This window comes from Bombina bombina, chromosome 7 (assembly GCF_027579735.1).
Source record: "Bombina bombina isolate aBomBom1 chromosome 7, aBomBom1.pri, whole genome shotgun sequence".
In the NCBI taxonomy this organism is placed as follows: domain Eukaryota; kingdom Metazoa; phylum Chordata; class Amphibia; order Anura; family Bombinatoridae; genus Bombina; species Bombina bombina.
The window spans coordinates 524,077,604-524,101,343 of record NC_069505.1 but is presented as its reverse complement, the minus strand read 5'-3'; the positions used below and the strand labels follow the sequence as shown (position 1 = coordinate 524,101,343).

The 23,740-nt window shown below is 42.2% G+C and overlaps 1 protein-coding gene across 1 annotated transcript in view; it reads right to left on the bottom strand.

Moving 5' to 3' along the window:
• The window catches only part of LOC128666975 (protein phosphatase 1 regulatory subunit 14A), a 78,217-nt gene extending 57,233 nt beyond the window's left edge, over positions 1 to 20,984 (bottom strand). Inside the window, exon 1 of the mRNA XM_053721816.1 lies at positions 20,213 to 20,984. Within this exon, the coding sequence (XP_053577791.1) occupies positions 20,213 to 20,404 (192 nt within the window). The 5' untranslated portion in view covers positions 20,405 to 20,984. The remainder of the gene's footprint in view (positions 1 to 20,212) is intronic.
• Between the last annotated feature and the right edge of the window lie 2,756 nt (positions 20,985 to 23,740).

Sequence of the window (23,740 nt, the reverse complement as noted above, 5' to 3'; positions counted from 1 at the left end):
AGCATTTTTTATATTGCTTGTAAACTTATTGAAAGTGATTTCCAAGCTTGTTAGCTTCATTGCTAGTCTGTTTAAACATGTCTGATACAGAGGAATCTGCTTGTTCATTATGTTCAAAAGCCGATGTGGAGCCCAATAGAAATATGTGTACCAACTGTATTGATATTACTTTGAATAAAAGTCAATCTGTACCGATAAAGAAATTATCACCAGACAACGAGGGGGAAGTTATGCCGTCTAACTCTCCTCACGTGTCAGTACCTTCGTCTCCCGCTCGGGAGGTGCGTAAGATTGAGGCGCCAAGTACATCAAGGCCCTTACAAATCACTTTACATGATATGGCTAATGTTATGAAAGAAGTATTATACAATATGCCCGAATTAAGAGGCAAGCGCGATAGCTCTGGGTTAAGGACAGAGCGCGCTGATGACACGAGAGCCATGTCCGATACTGCGTCACAATTTGCAGAACATGAGGACGGTGAGCTTCATTCTGTCGGTGACGGTTCTGATCCGGGGAGACCGGATTCAGAAATTTCAAATTTTAAATTTAAGCTTGAGAACCTCCGCGTGTTACTAGGGGAGGTGTTAGCGGCTCTGAATGATTGCGACACGGTGGCAATCCCAGAGAAATTATGTAGGTTGGATAGATACTATGCGGTACCGGTGTGTACTGACGTTTTTCCTATACCAAAAAGGCTTACAGAAATTATTAGTAAGGAGTGGGATAGACCCGGTGTGCCCTTTTCCCCTCCTCCCATATTTAGAAAAATGTTCCCTATAGACGCCACCACACGAGACTTATGGCAGACGGTCCCTAAGGTGGAGGGAGCAGTTTCTACTTTAGCCAAGCGTACCACTATCCCGGTGGAGGATAGCTGTGCTTTCTCAGATCCAATGGATAAAAAATTAGAGGGTTACCTTAAGAAAATGTTTGTTCAACAAGGTTTTATATTGCAGCCTCTTGCATGCATTGCGCCTGTCACGGCTGCAGCGGCATTCTGGTTTGAGTCTCTGGAAGAGGCGATTCGCACAGCACCATTGGATGAGACTTTGAGCAAAGTTAGAACGCTTAAACTGTCTAATGCGTTTGTTTCGGATGCTGTAGTGCATTTATTTTGAAAAAAGTTTTATTAGGTTTTTCATAACAGGTTATGCATAACAAATTTCGGCATGTACAATCAGATTAATTAGACATAAAGTAAACATTCAGCAAGATATTAATGGCATCAATCTCTTACCCATGTTGATTTGAGATCATTGTCTAGCTTATTATACCAATATGTAACATCTTATTTCGTAAAAGGATCTGAAATTTTTAAATACATGTTAAATATTAACAGGATCAACAGAATCGAGGTCTACCCACAGGAGGGTAGTATAAAGTCATCCGTCACCACTCGGCCGATTGATCGGATGGGCGGCTGGTCCCGGCTCTCTCTAAAGTGTAATACAGTGCATTGGTAGAATTTATTGATTCTCTATGTTTCTCTGTGTTCTAGCTTCGTGGTACATAATGAATGGCTCCCACTGTATGATAAATTTGTCTTTGGTGTGTAGGTTCTCAGCAGCTAAGCTAGCCATTTCATAATGGTGTATTATTTTTTTAATGATGAAAGTGAAGTTAGGTGGGGTGGATTTCCAATATTGTGCTATGCAAACTCTAACCACCGTGCAAATGGTCATAACTAGTTTTTGGTGTTGTCTTAAGATATTGGGAATCGGGAAGTGTAGTAGGGCCTGTTCTGGGGTCAGTTGTATATGTTTATGGAAGAGATCGCTAAGAAATGTTGAGGTGTGTTCCCAAATTTCTTTCGCTCTGTCACATTCCCACCACATATGTATGTACGTCCCCCTTACATTACATCCTCTGTAGCAGAGATTCAGGGAAGGTCCTTCTGATCCACCGAACCTAGTAGGATATATATACCATTTAAATGCTACCTTGAGAAAATTCTCTTTCAACATAGCATTGTATGAGAAGGAGAGGCCTCTGTCTAAATTAGTTAGCCAAGTCTCCAAGGACCAGGTCTTATTAAGGTCTTGTTCCCATTTTAGAATTTGCGAGGGTTTCGCCTCTCTAGATTTACCGTTGAATATAAGATATAGTGTCGAGATTGTTCTGTGCACCGGGTCTTTAGCTAGGCATAGAGATTCGAAAGTTGTATTCAATGGTAGTTTGGAAAGTTCAGTTACTGCATGAGTTCTTGATTTTAATTGTAAGTAATGGTACCATATATTTTTGTCAGTTGGGTCAATATCTCTATATTGTTCAAAAGAGAGAAAACCTCCCTCAACATATACGTCTGCAATTCTATACAGTCCTTTGTTAGCCCATTTGGTCTGTATGTGGGAATCTATTGTGGTTTGTGGTAATACTAGAGGTGTAAGTTTTGATTTGTCTTGTAGTAAGGGGAATTTGGCGGTTAGTTTGTTCCAAAGGAAAATAGTGTGGGACAGCGCTACATATTTATTTAGTAAAGGATGGCTATTTTTTTTGGGAAACCAAAGTAGTCTATATATCTGGTCAGTGTTGGCTATCTGTGATTCTATCTGTTTCCACAGGGGTTGTTTCGTATTGCTAAACCAATGTATGGTTTGGGCCATCCGAGCTGAGTAATAGTAAGATACTAAATGTGGGAGGCCTAGCCCACCATCCTTCCTGTGTGTACTCATGATTTTTTGTTTATCCTAGGGTGTTTTCCCTGCCAAACAAAGCGCAGAATATCTCTTTGGAGTGCATTGAGCTCGGCTATGGGGATGGAAATTGGTAGGGACCGGAATAAATATAGGAGCTTTGGTAGTAAAGTCATTTTTGTGGATATGATTCTGCCATAAAAAGAAATTTTAAGTTTCAACCATTTCGATATTAAATGTCTTATATGGGCAAACATTGGAAGATAGTTCGCTTGGTATAGCGAAAAAATGTCAGTTGTAAGATTAATACCTAGATATTTAAGCTTCTTATGGGCCCAAGTGAAGGAGAAGTTAATTTCTAATAGTTTTTTAGTGTGTCGGGGTAGATTTATTCCGAGAGCTTCGCATTTATCCCTATTTATTTTATAACCGGATAAAATACCATATTGTTGGAGCATCGAGTATAAGGGGGGGAGAGATAGGAGGGGTTTTGTTAGTGATAGTATGATATCATCCGCAAATAATGAAATCTTATATTCCTTGCCCCCTATTTGAAGTCCAGATATATTCGGGTCTTTTCTAATTTGAATGGCTAATGGTTCAATACAGAGGGCGAATAATAAAGGGGATAAGGGGCACCCTTGTCTCGTTCCGTTCCTAATTGGTATCGTTCTGGATTGATATCCTGACAGTTTTACAAAAGCTGACGGGTGAGAGTAGAGTGTGGTCAGGGCATCGAGGAAGGCACCCGAGATGCCTGTTTTCTCTAATACTGCGAACATATACTCCCAGTTAATTCTGTCGAACGCCTTCTCTGCGTCCAAGGAGAGGAACAGAGAAGGCGTCTTTTCAGTAGTGGCAAAATTGATCAAGTCAATTATTTTACGAGTGTTGTCCGGTGCTTCCCTACCTCTGATAAAACCTACTTGGTCCGGATGGATTACTCTTTCAAGGATAGGGTTTAGTCTGTTTGCCAGAATTTTTGTAAATATCTTCAAATCTTGATTTATTAGCGATATAGGTCTGTAATTCTGGCAATGAAGCTTGTTTTTACCCGGCTTAGGGATGACTGCTATTCTAGCCGTTAGCATCTCATTGGGAATTTCCTTTTTTTGCATTATGGAGTTAAATACCTGGGCCAACAGAGGGGCTAGTTCATCTGAAAATAATTTGTAGAAAATTCCGGAGTAACCATCCGGACCAGGTGTTTTAGAAGTCTTTAAGTTTTTGATGGTATATTTTATCTCTGTCTCGGAGATCGGGGCGTTTAGACTAGATTTCTCTTCCTCAGTGATTGTTGGGAGGGGGTTTGCAGTTAAAAAAGTATCTAATTTTGCGGATCTATCAACCCTACCTTTGTGTATAGGGAGATTGTAGAGATTGTGATAAAAGTCAGCAAAGGTGTTCGCAATTTGGAGGGGGTCATTGGTGTTCTTATGATCTGATAGTTGTATTTGGGGGACTGTAGTGCATCTAGTTATTTCCTTGAGTTTGTTGGCTAGCATTCTGTCGGGCTTATTTCCATATATGTAGTAATGTGAGTCAATCTGTTTAATAGATCTAGCTGCTTCTTTGTTAAGTAATTGATTTATTTCTTCATTTATGTTTTTCAGTTCTAGTCTCTTTTGTTTAGTGGTATTAGCTGTACATTGGGATCTTAACTCATTAGCCCTAGCTTGTAGTTGTGTCATTTTGTTTTTATGTATTCTGTTTCTGTGATTTGATTCAGTGATCAGGTTGCCTCTTACATAGGCTTTGAGCGCTCCCCAGACAAAAATGGGGTTAGGTGTACTATCTATATTTAGCCTAATGAATTCTATAATGTGTTCCCTTCTTTTCTGAGAGACTAAAGCGTCCTGTAATAGGTTAGCGTTAAGGGTCCAGGATTTGGTCCTGGCGGGGTTGATGAGTCCTGCTAACGTGGTTTCTACAATAGAATGGTCTGACCAAGGGCAGTTATTTATTTTAGCGCTTGTTAGCAGAGGGACCAAGATTTGGCTGAGAAAAATGTAGTCTAGTCTGGATTGGGTGAGGTGCATTGGGGAAAAATAGGTGTAGTCCCTGGCCCAATTATGTAGAGCCCTCCAACTGTCTATTAGATTGTGATCTAAGGTAAAATCTTTCAGGATGTGTGTGGTTGAGCTAGGGGGTCTGGCCTTTAGAGATTTAGTAGAAGTTCTGTCTAGATCTTGGTCCAGAGCTAAGTTAAAGTCGCCCCCCATGATAATCTTATGTTTTTTCCATTGGGTCAATAATTTGCTTAATTTAGTAATAAAGGGGCCCTGGCGCTCATTTGGGGCATAAACATTGACGATCAGAACAGGAGAATTGTGAATTAAGCCTCTAACCAACAAAAAACGACCTTCTTTATCTCTAATAATTTCTTCCTCTTTGAAATTTAGGGAAGAATGAATTAAAATGGTGACCCCGCATTTCTTTTTCCCGCTTATTGGGTGATATTGTGTTGGGAAAACTTTATCCCAATACTTGGGAGTGAAATCTTTGGTGAAGTGAGTCTCCTGTAATAATACTATGTGGGCGTGTAGTGCTTTATATGTAGTAATAGCTTTCTTTCTTTTCATGTCGGAGTTAAGCCCTCTGACATTATGGGAGAGGATTTTTATAGACATATTGGGGTGAAAGGTGTATTAGCATCTATTGAATCCCTAGGAAGGATTTGCAAGTGGGTAGAAAACTGCAAGCTGTTTAAGGATTTGGGTGTGATCCAACATATTGAGTAGTTCTGAGAGTGAGAGAGCCGGGACCTACCTGACGGCCAAACCATGGAGGGGTACCGATTTCCATCCCACATCGTGGGAAGCACAAATATACATGAGGTGATATATTTGAAGGGATCAAAATCATCTGATGACATGCCTGAACGAACAAAACACAAATTATAATGAGGAAAATTAAACTTAAACTTTACAATGGTTTCCCTTGTCAGGGAGTAACATTTTAATGAGGCGGGTGAAGGGCACTTTAGCAGGTGCCTAGGATAAGCCTTCCTATGAGAGGGTTAGGGAAGATTAGGGGGGGATGGGAGGGAAGAGTGAGTGTTGGATGTCAGTGGTAGTGTGGTGTGGCTGGAAATACAAGTTATGTGTCTTATGTCATGTCCAGAAGTGTTAGGAAAAGAGGGGGTTAGGGATGCGTAAATGTGAAATGTGCGAGAGAGAGAGAGGGCAAGAGAGATAATGTATAGGGAGAGTGGTGTATGTCTGGGTTTAATAATAGGGGGGGATAAGGAGAGGAGAGAAGGAGAAAAGAAATAGTGCAAACAGACTTATAAATGATACTAGTAACAATTTTGGTGTACAGAACATTCTATAGCTGTACTATGAATTATATCAACTATATTAACATCATTAATTTCAGCAACAATAACTATAACAATAACAACCCCTGAGTGAGGTCAAAAAATAACCAGGTCTGCAAAAATAACAATACACAAAAAAAAAAGAAAAACAAAAATGTGATGTGCAGACTTGACTAGTACAAAGTTCTCGGACCTGCAGGCCATTTTAGCTGTTATTTTATGTTATTAAGGTCTATTAGCCTCAGGGCCGCTAACAATTAACCAAAGCTTCAGAAACTTAAGAATTAGGATCCTCCTAGACCTTCAGTTTTGTCAGGTCGGGGAGGATTCTTCTTCAGAGGGTGACTCGTCTTCTGAATGGGTATTTGAGACAGTCTTATTTTTCCTATGCTTTTTCGTTTGGCCTACTGGGGTCCACTCCCTTTGAATGTGTTTTTTCTGGGGGTTCTTGTTGAGGGGTGTTTGAGGGGGATCAAAGGGGATCTCCAATCTTCGGAGAGTCGATAGTCCCTCATTCAAGTCCGAGCAAGCATAATAGATATTATTATATGAAAAGGCCAATTTGAAGGGAAACAGCCATCGGTATTTGACTTGGGCCCTCGAGAGGGCTTGTGTAATAGGTTTAAGATCCCTTCTCTTCCGTAATGTGATTGGTGCTACGTCTGCATAAATTTGGATGGAGTGGCCCTCAAAATTTATTGTTGGCAATTGTCTGGCCGCTTTGAGGATTAGTTCTTTCACATGGTAGTAGTGAAGTTTGAGGACTATGTCTCTTGCAGAGGACTGTTGGGGTTTGGTAAGGGCTCTGTGTACTCTGTCCATTAAGAGCTTATCTGGTTCTATATCTGGGGCCAGTTGATGAAATAGAGAGGTCACGGTCTCATCCAGATTTTTATATGTTTCCGGTAGATTTCTGATTCTTAGGTTGGATCTGCGGGATCTGTTTTCAAGGTCTTCTATTTGATCCTCTAGTTTATTTATATATTCTGCATGTTCTGAAATAGATTTTTGTATGTGAGGTATTTCATCTGCTATTGCATCTGTTTTTTCCTCCAGTTCAGCAGTGCGGGTACCAATTTCCTTGATATCCTGTCTGAGATCCGACAAAGCTGATTTAAGCTCTTCCTGGAACACGGATTTAATTTGAGAAAGCAACTCTTTGTTTTGAATTTCTGATGAGAGAGGTGCTGCCATTTCTACTAGGCTGGTATTCAATGAGTCTCCTTGGGTAGGGGGGCTTTTATTCCCCTGTTTGTGTTTCAGTTGGGACTTTGATAGGCATTCTTTAACTGTTTGTGTTTTATTCTTCATCATGTGATGCAGTAGGGGTCCAGAGGAAGGGAAAACAAAAAGAGTATGTAAGTAAGTAGTGACACTTTGGTTTAGTATTCGACTCAGGGGTTAAATGATGTGGGAGATGTTACTGTGTCAAAGTTTAAAGCATGACTCTAGGTCTGTGCTTGCTAAAGGAAGGAAAGAGCAAGTTGAACCCCTTCACCCTCACCTCATTTCAATCACTGTGTATGCATTGTAACAGTTGTGGGTGAATCATAAAACTTGCGAGGCAGGGTGTGTATGGTCTAGTAGTAATAGGCCAGTTGTAGTTCCTTAGTCTGGTGACTACTTGTCCGTCCCTGAAAACACTCCTAAAGTGGATCCCAAAGTGCAGTCTCTAGTTCTGCCCCCTTAGGCTTAGGAGGTATTTGTGTTGTTTCTTGCAGGGATAATTTAGTAAGGAACTGACCGGCTCAGTAGGTGCCTCAGCACATTGATATAGTTCTAGATGGTGTGCATAGCAGTCAGCGACCAAAACGAAAAAGACACCTTTCGTGTAGTTAGAAAGTCTGTAGAGTGATTAATCTTTTCTCTGCTAATGTATGTAGGTTATGTAGGAAACAACTATCCCCCTTGTTGTTCGGCCATAAGCCGTTTTAGTGGATGGGGGTCCGACCAGCCACGTGGTTATTGAGGCCTGGTTAGTATAGCAGTGAGACCGGTAAATTTCTATAAGGGTCTGGCCTATATTTCACCCATCGGAGGCCCAGAATGGTAGGCAGGGTTCTTGTGTGTATAGCTTGTGTATATTGCTTACCCTGTTTTCTTCGGTTGTTAGTCTCTTAGGTGTGTAGGATCTGGAAGGCCCGTAGGCCTAAAAGTGCTGCGGCCAAGATGGCGGAGTTTCGCGCCACTGCACTTAGCTTGTTCTCTATGGGAATCGATCTGTCCCTGTTGCTTGGGGTGCCCACTCTGATGTTCGGCGTGGTCGGGTCCTCAGAAAGTCTCACGACAAGGGGTTGTGGTAAGGGGTTTCCCCCGATGTCAGCGAACGGGTCTGTGCAGCTCAGTACCTGCGGGTACATGCAGTGAGCTGAGTCGCTTGTCTCCTCTTTCCTTCAGTCTGTTGCCGGCCTGTGTAGCCCTCCGGAGTGGAGCCCCGACCCTCCGGAGTGGTGTGGCAGTGGTGCTGGAAGGGAGTATGTGGTCCGTTTTAGGGCTTGCCAAAACCTCCTCTAGTCGCAAGCCGCTGTGACAGTGCTTGTTATCGGAGCCGTTAGCTTTGATGAAAAGTGCAGGAGAAGTTGCTCCCGTGATTAATCAGCTTTTAGCCAGCTACTTAAGTTGTTCTATATGATAAAAAATAAAAATAAACTAAAGTATTTACAAGAAATATATGCTTAAGTTCGGGAGCTCTGCACACACACGTCCTCACAGCTCAGCAGTCAGCCCCGCCTCTCCATGCTGTAGTGCATTTAACCAAACTTACGGCTAAAAATTCCGGATTCGCCATACAGGCGCGCAGGGCGCTATGGCTTAAATCCTGGTCAGCAGATGTAACTTCTAAGTCTAAACTACTTAACATTCCTTTCATAGGGCAGACCTTATTCTTGCCCGGCTTGAAGGAAATTATTGCTGACATTACGGGAGGTAAGGGCCACACCCTTCCTCAGGACAGGGCCAAATCAAAGGCCAAACAGTCTAATTTTCGTGCCTTTCGTAACTTCAAGGCAGGAGCAGCATCAACTTCCTCCGCTCCAAAACAGGAAGGAACTACTGCTCGTTACAGACAGGGTTGGAAAGGCAACCAGTCATGGAACAAGGGCAAGCAGGCCAGAAAGCCTACTTCCGCCCCTAAGACAGCATGAAGACAGGGCCCCCTCTCCGGAGACGGATCTAGTGGGGGGCAGACTTTCTCTCTTCGCCCAGGCCTGGGCAAGAGATGTACAGAATCCCTGGACGTTGGAGATTATATCTCAGGGATACCTTCTGGATTTCAAAACTTCTCCTCCACAAGGGAGGTTTCATCTGTCAAGGTTATCAACAAACCTAGTAAAGAAAGAGGCATTTCTACAATGTGTACAAGACCTCTTAGTGATGGGAGTGATCCACCCAGTTCCGCGAACGGAACGAGGACAAGGGTTTTACTCAAATCTATTTGTGGTTCCCAAAAAAGAGGGAACCTTCAGACCAATCTTAGACTTAAAAATCTTAAACAAATTCCTAAGGGTTCCATCGTTCAAGATGGAAACCATTCGGACCATCCTGCCCATGATCTAAGAGGGTCAATATATGACCACAGTGGACTTAAAGGATGCCTACCTTCACATACCGATTCACAAAGATCATTATCGGTACCTAAGATTTGCCTTTCTAGACAGGCATTACCAGTTTGTAGCTCTTCCCTTCGGGTTAGCTACGGCCCCGAGAATTTTTACAAAGGTTCTGGGCTCACTTCTGGCGGTACTAAGACCACGAGGCATAGCGGTGGCTCCGTACCTAGACGACATTCTGATTCAAGCGTCAAGTTTTCAAAATGCAAAGTCTCATACAGAGATAGTTCTAGCATTTCTGAGGTTGCATGGGTGGAAAGTGAATGTGGAAAAGAGTTCTCTGTTACCGCTCACAAGGGTTCCTTTTCTAGGGACTCTTATAGATTCTGTAGAGATGAAGATTTACCTGACGGAGTCCAGGTTATCAAAGATTCTCAATGCTTGCCGTGCCCTTCACTCCATTCCAAGCCCATCAGTAGCTCAGTGTATGGAAGTAATCGGCTTGATGGTCGCGGCAATGGACATAGTGCCATTTGCGCGCCTGCATCTCAGACCGCTGCAACTATGCATGCTAAGTCAGTGGAACGGGGATTACTCAGATCTGTCTCCTTTGCTAAATCTGGACCAGGAGACCAGAGATTCTCTTCTCTGGTGGTTGTCACGGGTTCATCTGTCCGAAGGAATGACCTTTCGCAGACCAGATTGGACGATTGTAACAACAGATGCCAGCCTTCTAGGCTGGGGAGCAGTCTGGAACTCCCTGAAGGCTCAGGGATCGTGGACTCAGGAGGAGAAACTCCTACCAATCAACATTCTAGAATTAAGAGCAATATTCAATGCTCTTCTAGCTTGGCCTCAGTTAGCAACACTGAGGTTCATCAGGTTTCAGTCGGACAACATCACGACTGTGGCTTACATCAATCATCAAGGGGGAACCAGGAGTTCCCTATCGATGTTGGAAGTCTCGAAGATAATTCGCTGGGCAGAGTCACACTCTTGCCACCTGTCAGCGATCTACATCCCAGGTGTGGAGAACTGGGAAGCGGATTTTCTACGTCGCCAGACTTTTCATCCGGGGGAGTGGGAACTACACCCGGAGGTATTTGCTCAACTGATTCGTCGTTGGGGCAAACCGGATCTGGATCTTATGGCATCTCGCCAGAACGCCAAGCTTCCTCGTTACGGATCCAGGTCCAGGGACGCAGGAGCGGTGCTGGTAGATGCACTTGCAGCCCCTTGGGTTTTCAACATAACTTATGTGTTTCCACCTTTTCCGTTGCTACCTCGACTGATTGCCAGGATCAAACAGGAGAGAGCATCAGTGATTCTGATAGCGCCTGCGTGGCCACGCAGGACCTGGTATGCAGACCTAGTGGACATGTCGTCCTGTCCACCATGGTCTCTACCTCTGAAGCAGGACCTTCTAATTCAGGGTCCTTTCAACCATCCAAACCTAATTTCTCTGAGGCTGACTGCTTGGAGATTGAACGCTTGATTCTATCAAAGCGTGGGTTTTCGGATTCGGTTATTGATACATTGATACAGGCTCGGAAACCTGTTACCAGAAAAATTTACCATAAGATATGGCGTAAATATTTATATTGGTGTGAATCCAAGAGTTACTCATGGAGTAAGGTTAGGATTCCTAGGATATTGGCTTTTCTACAAGAGGGTTTAGAAAAGGGCTTATCCGCTAGTTCACTAAAGGGACAGATTTCTGCTCTGTCTATTCTTTTACACAAGCGTCTGGCAGGGAATCCAGACGTCCAGGCTTTTTGTCAGGCTTTGGCTAGGATTAAGCCTGTGCTTAAGGCTGTTGCTCCTCCGTGGAGCTTAAACTTGGTTCTTAAAGTTCTTCAGGGTGTTCCGTTTGAACCCCTTCATTCCATTGATATTAAACTTTTATCTTGGAAAGTTCTGTTTTTGATGGCTATTTCCTCGGCTCGAAGAGTCTCGGAGTTATCTGCCTTACATTGTGATTCTCCTTATCTGATCTTTCATTCAGACAAGGTAGTCCTGCGTACTAAACCTGGGTTTTTGCCTAAGGTTGTTTCTAACAGGAATATCAATCAAGAGATTGTTGTTCCATCATTGTGTCCTAATCCTTCTTCAAAGAAGGAACGTCTTTTGCATAATCTAGACGTGGTCCGTGCCCTGAAGTTCTACTTACAGGCAACTAAAGATTTTCGACAAACTTCTTCCCTGTTTGTCGTTTACTCTGGACAGAGGAGAGGTCAAAAGGCTTCGGCTACCTCTCTCTCTTTTTGGCTTCGTAGCATAATACGTTTAGCCTATGAGACTGCTGGACAGCAGCCTCCTGAAAGAATTACAGCTCATTCCACTAGAGCTGTGGCTTCCACTTGGGCCTTTAAAAATGAGGCCTCTGTTGAACAGATTTGCAAGGCTGCAACTTGGTCTTCACTTCATACTTTTTCCAAATATTACAAATTTGACACTTTTGCTTCTTCGGAGGCTGTTTTTGGGAGAAAGGTTCTACAGGCAGTGGTTCCTTCTGTTTAATGTTCCTGCCTTGTCCCTCCCTTCATCCGTGTACTTTAGCTTTGGTATTGGTATCCCATAAGTAATGGATGACCCGTGGACTGAACACACTTAACAAGAGAAAACATAATTTATGCATACCTGATAAATTTATTTCTCTTGTAGTGTGTTAAGTCCACGGCCCGCCCTGTCTTTTTGAGGCAGGTTCTAAATTTTAAATTATAACTCCAGTCACTACTGCACCCTATAGTTTCTCCTTTCTCGTCTTGTTTCGGTCGAATGACTGGATATGACATGTGAGGGGAGGAGCTATATAGCAGCTCTGCTTGGGTGATCCTCTTGCAACTTCCTGTTGGGAAGGAGAATATATCCCATAAGTAATGGATGACCCGTGGACTGAACACACTACAAGAGAAATAAATTTATCAGGTAAGCATAAATTATGTTTTTTTCAAAATTAGCGCTAGTTACATTGGAACACTGATATCTTTCAGGAATCCCTGAATATCCCTTGATATGTATATATTTTTTTTTTAGAAGACACCCCAAAGTATTGATCTAGGCCCATTTTGGTATATTTCATGCCACCATTTCACCGCCAAATGCAATCAAATAAAAAAATTTTTTCACTTTTTCACAATTTTGTTCACAAACTTTAGGTTTCTCACTGAAATTATTTACAAACAACTTGTGCAATTATGGCATAAATGGTTGTAAATTCTTCTCTGGGATCCCCTTTGTTCAGAAATAGCAGACATGTATGGCTTTTGTTGTTGCTTTTTGGTAATTAGAAGGGCACTAAATGCCACTGCGCACCACACGTGTATTATGCCCAGCAGTGAAGGGGTTAATTAGGGAGCATGTAGGGAGCTTCTAGGGTTAATTTTAGCTTTAATGTAGTGTAGTAGACAACCCAAAGTATTGATCTAGGCCCATTTTGGTATATTTCATGCCACCATTTCACCGCCAGATGCGATCAAATTAAAAAAAACTTAATATTTTTCACAATTTTAGGTTTCTCACTGAAATAATTTACAAGCAGCTTGTGCAATTATGGCACAAATGGCTGTAAATGCTTCTCTGGGATCCCCTTTGTTCAGAAATAGCAGACATATATGTCTTTAGCATTGCTTTTTGGTAATTAGAAGGCCGCTAAATGCCGCTGCGCATCACATGTGTATTATGTCTAGCAGTGAAGGGGTTAATTAGGTAGCTTGTAGGGAGCTTGCAGGGTTAATTTTAGCTTTAGTGTAGAGATCAGCCTCCCATCTGATACATCACACCCCCTGATCCCTCCCAAACAGCTCCCTTCCCTCCCCCACCCCACAATTGTCCCCGCCATCTTAAGTACTGGCAGAAAGTCTGCCAGTACAAAAATAAAGGGAATCTTTGTTGTTGTTTTTTTAAATTGTATAGCATATTTACATATGCTGCTGTGTAGTATCCCCCTTATCCCCCAACCTCCCTGATCCCCCCCAAACACCTCTCTAACCGTCCCCCTCTGACATTGTGGGGGCCATCTTGGGTACTGGCAGCTATCTGCCAGTACCCAGTTTGCAGAAAAAATGTTTTCTGTTTTTTTTTTCACAGTTTTTTTTCTGTAGTGTAGCTTCCCTCCCACATACCAACCCAACACCCCCTGATTTAGCTTTCTTTTTTATTTTATTAGCGGTATAAACCTATCCTATTACCAATCCTATTTTCTGTAGTGCAGCTTTCCCACCCGCTCCCTCCCCGTGCACGCGCCCCCTCCCTATCATGCACGCGCGCGCCCGTGCGCGCCCCCGGACATCCCCGCCCACGATCCCGCCCCCTGCACATCTCCAGGGCCATCGATGGCCGCCACCCGCCTCCCGGTACTGCTCCCACCCACCAACGAAGGAAGCCACCGATCTCCGGTGCAGAGAGGGCCACAGAGTGGCTCTCTCTGCATCGGATGGCCATACATTGTTATTGCAGGATGCCTCCATATTCAGGCATCACTGCAATAACCGGAAAGCAGCTGGAAGCGAGCAGGATCGCTTCCAGCTGCTTTCCACACCGAGGACGTGCAGGGTACGTCCTCAGGCGTTAACTGCCTTTTTTTTTGAGGACGTACCCTGCACTTCCTCGGTCATTAAGGGGTTAAAGAGACATGAAACCCAAACATTTTCTTTTGTGATTCAGACAGAGAATACAATTTTAAATAACTTTACAATTTACTTCTATGATCTAATTTGCTTCAATTTCCTGGTTTCCTTTGTTAAAGCTGCAGTAATGCACTACTGGAAGCTATCTGAAAGCCAATGACAAGAGGCATTTATGTGCAGCCACCAATCAAACAGCTTCTTAGCCTACCTAAGTATACATTTAATTAAAGCATACAACGAGAACAAAACAAATTAGATAATACAAATAAATTGGGAAGTTGTTTAAAATGCTATGCTCTATCTGAATCATGAAAGAAAAAAAACTGGGTTTCATGTCCCTTTAACTAGACTCACACCCCCCTGTACATCTTGACTTTTGTGCCAGCTTTGAACACACATCGGATGCCCACTGCGCTCCAGTCTGTTCCTTCCCTTGCACACAGTATCCTGCCTGTAACAAAGCACTTCATGCGGAGACTGCAAAAGGGGACCGAATGGAAGACGGGGTCAGATTCCAGCTGCCTTAGGAACATAGCATTTAGGTGAAATAAGAAATGTTGATGCACAATACAAAGGGTTATTAGTGGCACCTGTTCTGCGTATTGGTCTGCCCTGGCAAAGACTACCGATTAGGGGCATACTGCAGTATCCTGAAGTGCTATTACTCATAGGACCTAGCAAATCCTCCACTCAACTCACATTTATTCACTTAGACTCACTGTCTTAGTGAATTCCAATTCCTGTTATTCTATCCAAACTGATCTGTTCTCTCTCCATCCCCAGTGAACTGTATACAATAACTTAGAAACCTATAGGCATTCCAGGCATAATAAATAATGGGACAGGCTAATATGCATTTCAGAATTTACATAAATATAACCCCTGGTGTAAATATGCTATCATTTTGGAATTTGCAAAACTATCATATTTTTTTGTCAGGGACTATGCTCTCAAGTAAATTACTCATTTACATTTACTAAAGAAGTGACCGTCACAGTTCCTGGGAAAATAATTTTCATATCACCTGTAATCAGTTTTGCATATAACAAAAAAAGTGCCATAAATGGTGATCTGAGAATGTATTTGTAATGTATACTGGAGACAGATATGACAAAGTGCACTAATTACAGTGACATGTTTATGGGCTCTGTCCCTACTAGGACCAACGTGTACTAATAAAAGTGACTATTGCATGGGTACTCACCTCCCTTTAGTGACAGGACACAGAATCAGTCCCTGCTAGGACTAAAGTGTACTAATGACAGTGACATGTTTATGGGCTCAGTCCCTGCTAGGACTTAAGTGCACTAATGACAGTGACATCTTTATAGGCACAGTCCCTGCTAGGACTAAAGTGTACTAATGACAGTGATACGGTTATGTGCTCAGTCCCTGCTAAGACTAAAGTGTACTAATGACAGTGACATGTTTATGTGCTCAGTACCTGCTAGGACTAAAGTGTACTGACAGTGACAGCTTTATGTGCTCAGTTCCTGCTAGAACTAAAGTGTACTAATGACAGTGACATGTTTATTGGTTCATTCCCTGCTAGGACTAAAGTGTACTAATGAAAATGACATGTTTATGGGATCAGTCCCTGCTAGGACTAAAGTGTACTAATGACAGCGACATGTTTATGTGCTCAGTCCCTGCTAGGACTAAAGTGTACTAATGACAGTGACATGTTTATGTGCTCAGTCCCTGCTAGGACTAAAGCGTACTAATGACAGTGACATGATTATGGGCTCAGTCCCTGCTAGGACTAAAGTGTACTAATGACAGTGACATGTTTATGTACTCAGTCCCTGCTAGGACTAAAGTGTACTAAGGACAGTGACATGATTATGGGCTCAGTCCCTGCTAGGACTAAAGTGTACTTATGACAGTGACATGTTTATGTGCTCAGTCCCTGCTAGGACTAAAGTCTACTAATGACAGTGACATATTTATGGGCTCACTCCCTGCTAGGACTAAAGTGCACTAATGACATTGACATGTTTATGTGCTTAGTCCCTGCTAGGACCAAAGTGTACTAATGACAGTGACATGTTTATGGGCTCAGTCCCTGCTAGGACCAAAGTGTACTAATGACAGTGACATGTTTATGTGCTCAGTCCCTGCTAGGACTAAAGTTTACTAATGAGAGTGACATATTTATGGGCTCAGTTCCTGCTAGGACTAAAGTGTACTAATGATAGTGACTTGTTTATGTGCTCAGACTCTGCTAGGACTAAAGTGTACTAATGACAGTGACATGTTTATGTGCTCAGTCCCTGCTAGGACTAAAGTGTACTAATGACAGTGACATGTTTATGTGCTCAGTCCCTGCTAGGACTAAAGTGTACTAATGACAGTGACATGTTTATGTGCTCAGTCTCTGCTAGGACTAAAGTGTACTAATGACAGTGACATGTTTATGTGCTCAGTCCCTGCTAGGACTAAAGTAAACTAATGACAGTGACATGTTTATGAGCTCAGTCCCTGCTAGGACTAAAGTGTGTTAATGACAGTGACATGTTTATAGGCTCAGTCTCTGCTAGGACTAAAGTGTACTAATGACAGTGACATGTTTATGTGCTCAGTCTCTGCTAGGACTAAAGTGTACTAATGACAGTGACATGTTTATGTGCTCAGTCCCTGCTAGGACTAAAGTGTACTAATGACAGTGACAGGTTTATAGGCTCAGTCCCTGCTAGGACCAAAGTGTACTAATGATAGTGACATGCTCATGGCTTCATTCCCTGCTAGGACCAAAGTGTACTAATGACAGTGACATGTTTATGTGCTCAGTCCCTGCTAGGACTAAAGTGCACTAATGACAGGGACATGTTTATGGGCTCAGTCCCTGCTAGGACTAAAGTGCACTAATGACAGTAACATGTTTATGTGCTCAGTCCTTGCTGAGACTAAAGTGTACTAATGATAGTGACTTGTTTATGTGCTCAGACTCTGCTAGGACTAAAGTGTACTAATGACAGTGACATGTTTATGGGCTCAGTCCCTGCTAGGACTAAAGTGTACTAATGACAGTGGCATGTTTATGTGCTCAGTCCCTGCTAGGACTAAAGTGTACTAATAACAGTGACATGTTTATGTGCTCAGTCCCTGCTAGGACTAAAGTGTACTAATGACAGTGACATGTTTATGTGCTCAGTCCCTGCTAGGACTAAAGTGTACTAATGACAGTGACATGTTTATGGGATCAGTCCCTGCTAGGACTAAAGTATACTAATGACAGTGACATGTTTATGTGCTCAGTCCCTGCTAAGACTAAAGTGTACTAATGACAGTGACATGTTTATGGGCTCAGTCCTTGCTAGGACTAAAGTGTACTAATGATAGTGACTTGTTTATGTGCTCAGACTCTGCTAGGACTAAAGTGTACTAAGGACAGTGACATGATTATGGGCTCAGTCCCTGCTAGGACTAAAGTGTACTTATGACAGTGACATGTTTATGTGCTCAGTCCCTGCTAGGACTAAAGTCTACTAATGACAGTGACATATTTATGGGCTCACTCCCTGCTAGGACTAAAGTGCACTAATGACATTGACATGTTTATGTGCTTAGTCCCTGCTAGGACCAAAGTGTACTAATGACAGTGACATGTTTATGGGCTCAGTCCCTGCTAGGACCAAAGTGTACTAATGACAGTGACATGTTTATGTGCTCAGTCCCTGCTAGGACTAAAGTTTACTAATGAGAGTGACATATTTATGGGCTCAGTTCCTGCTAGGACTAAAGTGTACTAATGATAGTGACTTGTTTATGTGCTCAGACTCTGCTAGGACTAAAGTGTACTAATGACAGTGACATGTTTATGTGCTCAGTCCCTGCTAGGACTAAAGTGTACTAATGACAGTGACATGTTTATGTGCTCAGTCCCTGCTAGGACTAAAGTGTACTAATGACAGTGACATGTTTATGTGCTCAGTCCCTGCTAGGACTAAAGTGAACTAATGACAGTGACATGTTTATGTGCTCAGTCTCTGCTGGGACTAAAGTGTACTAATGACAGTGACATGTTTATGTGCTCAGTCCCTGCTAGGACTAAAGTAAACTAATGACAGTGACATGTTTATGAGCTCAGTCCCTGCTAGGACTAAAGTGTGTTAATGACAGTGACATGTTTATAGGCTCAGTCTCTGCTAGGACTAAAGTGTACTAATGACAGTGACATGTTTATGTGCTCAGTCTCTGCTAGGACTAAAGTGTACTAATGACAGTGACATGTTTATGTGCTCAGTCCCTGCTAGGACTAAAGTGTACTAATGACAGTGACAGGTTTATAGGCTCAGTCCCTGCTAGGACCAAAGTGTACTAATGACAGTGACATGCTCATGGGTTCATTCCCTGCTAGGACCAAAGTGTACTAATGACAGTGACATGTTTATGTGCTCAGTCCCTGCTAGGACTAAAGTGCACTAATGACAGGGACATGTTTATGGGCTCAGTCCCTGCTAGGACTAAAGTGCACTAATGACAGTAACATGTTTATGTGCTCAGTCCTTGCTAGGACTAAAGTGTACTAATGATAGTGACTTGTTTATGTGCTCAGACTCTGCTAGGACTAAAGTGTACTAATGACAGTGACATGTTTATGGGCTCAGTCCCTGCTAGGACTAAAGTGTACTAATGACAGTGGCATGTTTATGTGCTCAGTCCCTGCTAGGACTAAAGTGTACTAATGACAGTGACATGTTTATGTGCTCAGTCCCTGCTAGGACTAAAGTGTACTAATGACAGTGACATGTTTATGTGCTCAGTCCCTGCTAGGACTAAAGTGTACTAATGACAGTGACATGTTTATGGGATCAGTCCCTGCTAGGACTAAAGTATACTAATGACAGTGACATGTTTATGTGCTCAGTCCCTGCTAAGACTAAAGTGTACTAATGACAGTGACATGTTTATGGGCTCAGTCCTTGCTAGGACTAAAGTGTACTAATGATAGTGACTTGTTTATGTGCTCAGACTCTGCTAGGACTAAAGTGTACTAATGACAGTGACATGTTTATGGGCTCAGTCCCTGCTAGGACTAAAGTGTACTAATGACAGTCACATGTTTATGTGCTCAGTCCCTGCTAGGACTAAAGTGCACTAATGACAGTAACATGTTTATGTGCTCAGTCCCTGCTAGGTCTAAAGTGTACTAATGACAGTGACATGTTTATGTGTTCACTCTCTGCTATGATCAAAGTGTACTAATGACAGTGACATGATTATGGGCTCAGTTCCTGCTAGGACTAAAGTGTATTAATGACAGTGACATGTTTATGTGCTCAGTCTCTGCTAGGACTAAAGTGTACTAATGACAGTGACATGTTTATGTGCTCAGTCTCTGCTAGGACTGAAGTGTACTAATGACAGTGGCATTTTTATGTGCTCAGTCCCTGCTAGGACTAAAGTGTACTAATGACAGTGACATGTTTATGTGTTCAGTCCCTGCTAGGGCTTAAGTGTACTAATGACAGTGACATGTTTATGTGCTCAGTCCCTGCTAGGATTAAAGTGTACTAATGACAGTGACATGTTTGTGTGCTCAGTACCTGCTAGGGCTTAAGTGTACTAATGACAGTGACATGATTATGGGCTCAGTCCCTGCTAGCACTAAAGTGTACTAATTACAGTGACATGTTTATGTGCTCAGTCCCTGCTAGGACTGAAGTGTACTAATGACATTGACATGTTTATGTACTCAGTCCCTGCTAGGACTAAAGTGTACTAATGACAGTGACATGTTTATGTACTCAGTCCCTGCTAGGACTAAAGTGTACTAATGACAGTGACATGATTATGGGCTCAGTCCCTGCTTGGACTAAAGTGTACTAATGACAGTGACATGTTTATGGGCTCAGTCCCTGCTAGGACTAAAGTGTACTAATGACAGTGACATGTTTATGGGCTCAGTCTCTGCTAGGACTAAAGTGTACTAATGACAGTGACATGTTTATGTGCTCAGTCCCTGCTAGGACTAAAGTGCACTAATGACAGTGACATGATTAGGACATAATTTCACATAATATAATTTCCTTCCCTAAAACCCACCACTCTCCCATAATTTTTGCCCATATTACTTACCCTTCCCACATACAGCTCCTCCAATCTATCATCTATCCATTTCTCCACATCCAGACGTTTTTGCAGCTCCTTGCGGTCATATTTAACAGTAACTCGGGCTTGTCTCCTTTGTATATTTTGTCCAGAGTCCCTATTTCTGGATGGAGAATGTGTCTTTCCAATCATCCTCTTTCCAACTTTATTAGCAGCCATCCTTGCCAAAAAAAATGTTAAAATTCCTAATAAAAATCCTTACAGCACAATGTGCTACCAACTCTTTGGGATCAGCCGTCCTAATAACACAAAGGAAGTCAAAAGTCAATCTATACAGTGACAATTATCCCATCCGCTGCACAATCCTGTTAACCTCCAGTCTTCTGCTTCATCTGTGTGTTATTAAAAAAATAGAATCTTTTATACATTGGTTGCAACCAAAATAGTAAAAAAAAATTTAATAATAATAATAGTTTTATCCCCAAAAAATATATATATTTGCAATATTTAGCTCTTTGAAGTAACACTGGTTCAAATTACATTTTTGTTCTCTTTACAGGTTTTATAGATTCTTATGTCCTGACGTCTAATTTGTTTTCTTAGAAAAAAAAATCCGTTCTTTGTCTTCAAGGGTTTTTGAAAAGTTCTGGGTTGCAATATTGCTGCGTATTTCTGGAGTCTCACGTGGACGGATTTGTTATATGTAGGTTTAAGGAAGGTTCCTTGCACGCTGCCTTTGTAGCAGATGTTGCTACTGAATGCTTTGTGGAGATCTAATGCTCTGTTCTCTGCCCTGGGAGTGAATGAAACACAGTGTGGAATGGCACTGAGCACTGTGTATAGAGGGGGGCGGGTCTGTGTATAGCCTATAGCTAAATAACTGGCTGAGCCTGATATATTCTGTTACAGGGGGGCATGTGCATCTCCTAATACAAAGGCACATGAATCTCAAGCTAGTATGGAAGCTCAATGGCATGCACCCCAGTTTACGTATCTCTCACCTACTTCTAATACACAGGCAGCAGAACACATAACTCTCACCACCCTTAATACACAGATACAAGCACACTTACCTCTCAACTCCCCTAAAACACAGACACCAGCACACATACCTCTCACCTCCTAATACACAGGTACCAGGGTACATACCTCTAGCCTCCCCTAACACACATGCATCAGGACACATACTTCTCACTTCTCTCTAAAACACAGTCACCAAATCACTTACCTCTCACTTCTCCTAATAAAAAGTCACCATGACACTTTCCCCTCACCTCCCCCTAATACACAGAGACCAGGACACATACCTCTCACATCCTAATACACAGACACAATGACACTTACCTCTCACCTTCCCCTAATACACAGACACCAGGACACATACCTTTAACCTCCTCCTAATACACAGACACAATGACACTTACCTCTCACCTCCCCCTAATACACATACACCAGGGCACATACCTTTCACCTCCCTCTAATACACAAACACCAGGGCATATACCTATCACCTCCCTCTAATACACAGACACCAGGCCACATACCTCTCACCTCCTCCTAATGCACAGACACAATGACACTTACCTCTCACCTCCCCCTAATACACAGATACCAGGACACATGCCTTTAACCTCCTCCTAATACACAGACACCAGGACACTTACCCCTCACCTCCCCCTAATACACAGACACCAGCACTCATACCCCTCACCTCACCCTAATACACAGAAACCAGGACACTTACCCCTCACCTCCCCCTAATACACAGACACAATTACACTTACCTCTCACCTTCCCCTAATACACAGATACTAGGAAACATATCTCTCACCACCCCTTATACACAGATACCAAGACGCATATCTCTCACCTCCCCTAATACACAAACACAAGGAAACATACCTCTCACCTCCCCTAATACACAGACACAATGACACTTATCTCTCACCTTCCCCTAATACACAGATACTAGGAAACATACCTCTCACCTCCCCTAATACACAGACACCAAGACGCATAACTCTCACTTCCCCTAATACACAGAGGGCCAGATCAAAAGTGGAACGCAAACGTTTATGCACAAGCAATAACATAATTTATGTAAGAACTTACCTGATAAATTCATTTCTTTCATATTAGCAAGAGTCCATGAGCTAGTGACGTATGGGATATACATTCCTACCAGGAGGGGCAAAGTTTCCCAAACCTCAAAATGCCTATAAATACACCCCTCACCACACCCACAATTCAGTTTAACAAATAGCCAAGAAGTGGGGTGATAAAAAAGTGTGAAAGCATATAAAATAAGGAATTGGAATAATTGTGCTTTATACAAAATCATAACCACCACAAAAAAAGGGCGGGCCTCATGGACTCTTGCTAATATGAAAGAAATTAATTTATCAGGTAAGTTCTTACATAAATTATGTTTTCTTTCATGTAATTAGCAAGATTCCATGAGCTAGTGACGTATGGGATAATGACTACCCAAGATGTGGATCTTTCCACACAAGAGTCACTAGAGAGGGAGGGATAAAATAAAGACAGCCAATTCCTGCTGAAAATAATCCACACCCAAAATAAAGTTTAACGAAAAACATAAGCAGAAGATTCAAACTGAAACCGCTGCCTGAAGTACTTTTCTACCAAAAACTGCTTCAGAAGAAGAAAATACATCAAAATGGTAGAATTTAGTAAAAGTATGCAAAGAGGACCAAGTTGCTGCTTTGCAGATCTGGTCAACCGAAGCTTCATTCCTAAACGCCCAGCAAGTAGAAACTGACCTAGTAGAATGAGCTGTAATTCTCTGAGGCGGACTCAACATAGGCAAGATGAATTAAAGATTTCAACCAAGATGCCAAAGAAATGGCAGAAGCTTTCTGGCCTTTTCTAGAACCGGAAAAGATAACAAATAGACTAGAAGTCTTACGAAAAGATTTCGTAGCTTCAACATAATATTTCAAAGCTCTAACAACATCCAAAGAATGCAACGATTTCTCCTTAGAATTCTTAGGATTAGGACATAATGAAGGAACCACAATTTCTCTACTAATGTTGTTGGAATTCACAACTTTAGGTAAAAATTCAAAAGAAGTTCGCAACACCGCCTTATCCTGATGAAAAATCAGAAAAGGAGACTCACAAGAAAGAGCAGATAATTCAGAAACTCTTCTGGCAGAAGAGATGGCCAAAAGGAACAAAACTTTCCAAGAAAGTAATTTAATGTCCAATGAATGCATAGGTTCAAACGGAGGAGCTTGAAGAGCTCCCAGAACCAAATTCAAACTCCAAGGAGGAGAAATTGACTTAATGACAGGTTTTATACGAACCAAAGCTTGTACAAAACAATGAATATCAGGAAGAATAGCAATCTTTCTGTGAAAAAGAACAGAAAGAGCAGAGATTTGTCCTTTCAAAGAACTTGCGGACAAACCCTTATCTAAACCATCCTGAAGAAACTGTAAAATTCTCGGTATACTAAAAGAATGCCAGGAAAAATGATGAGAAAGACACCAAGAAATATAAGTCTTCCAGACTCTATAATATATCTCTCGA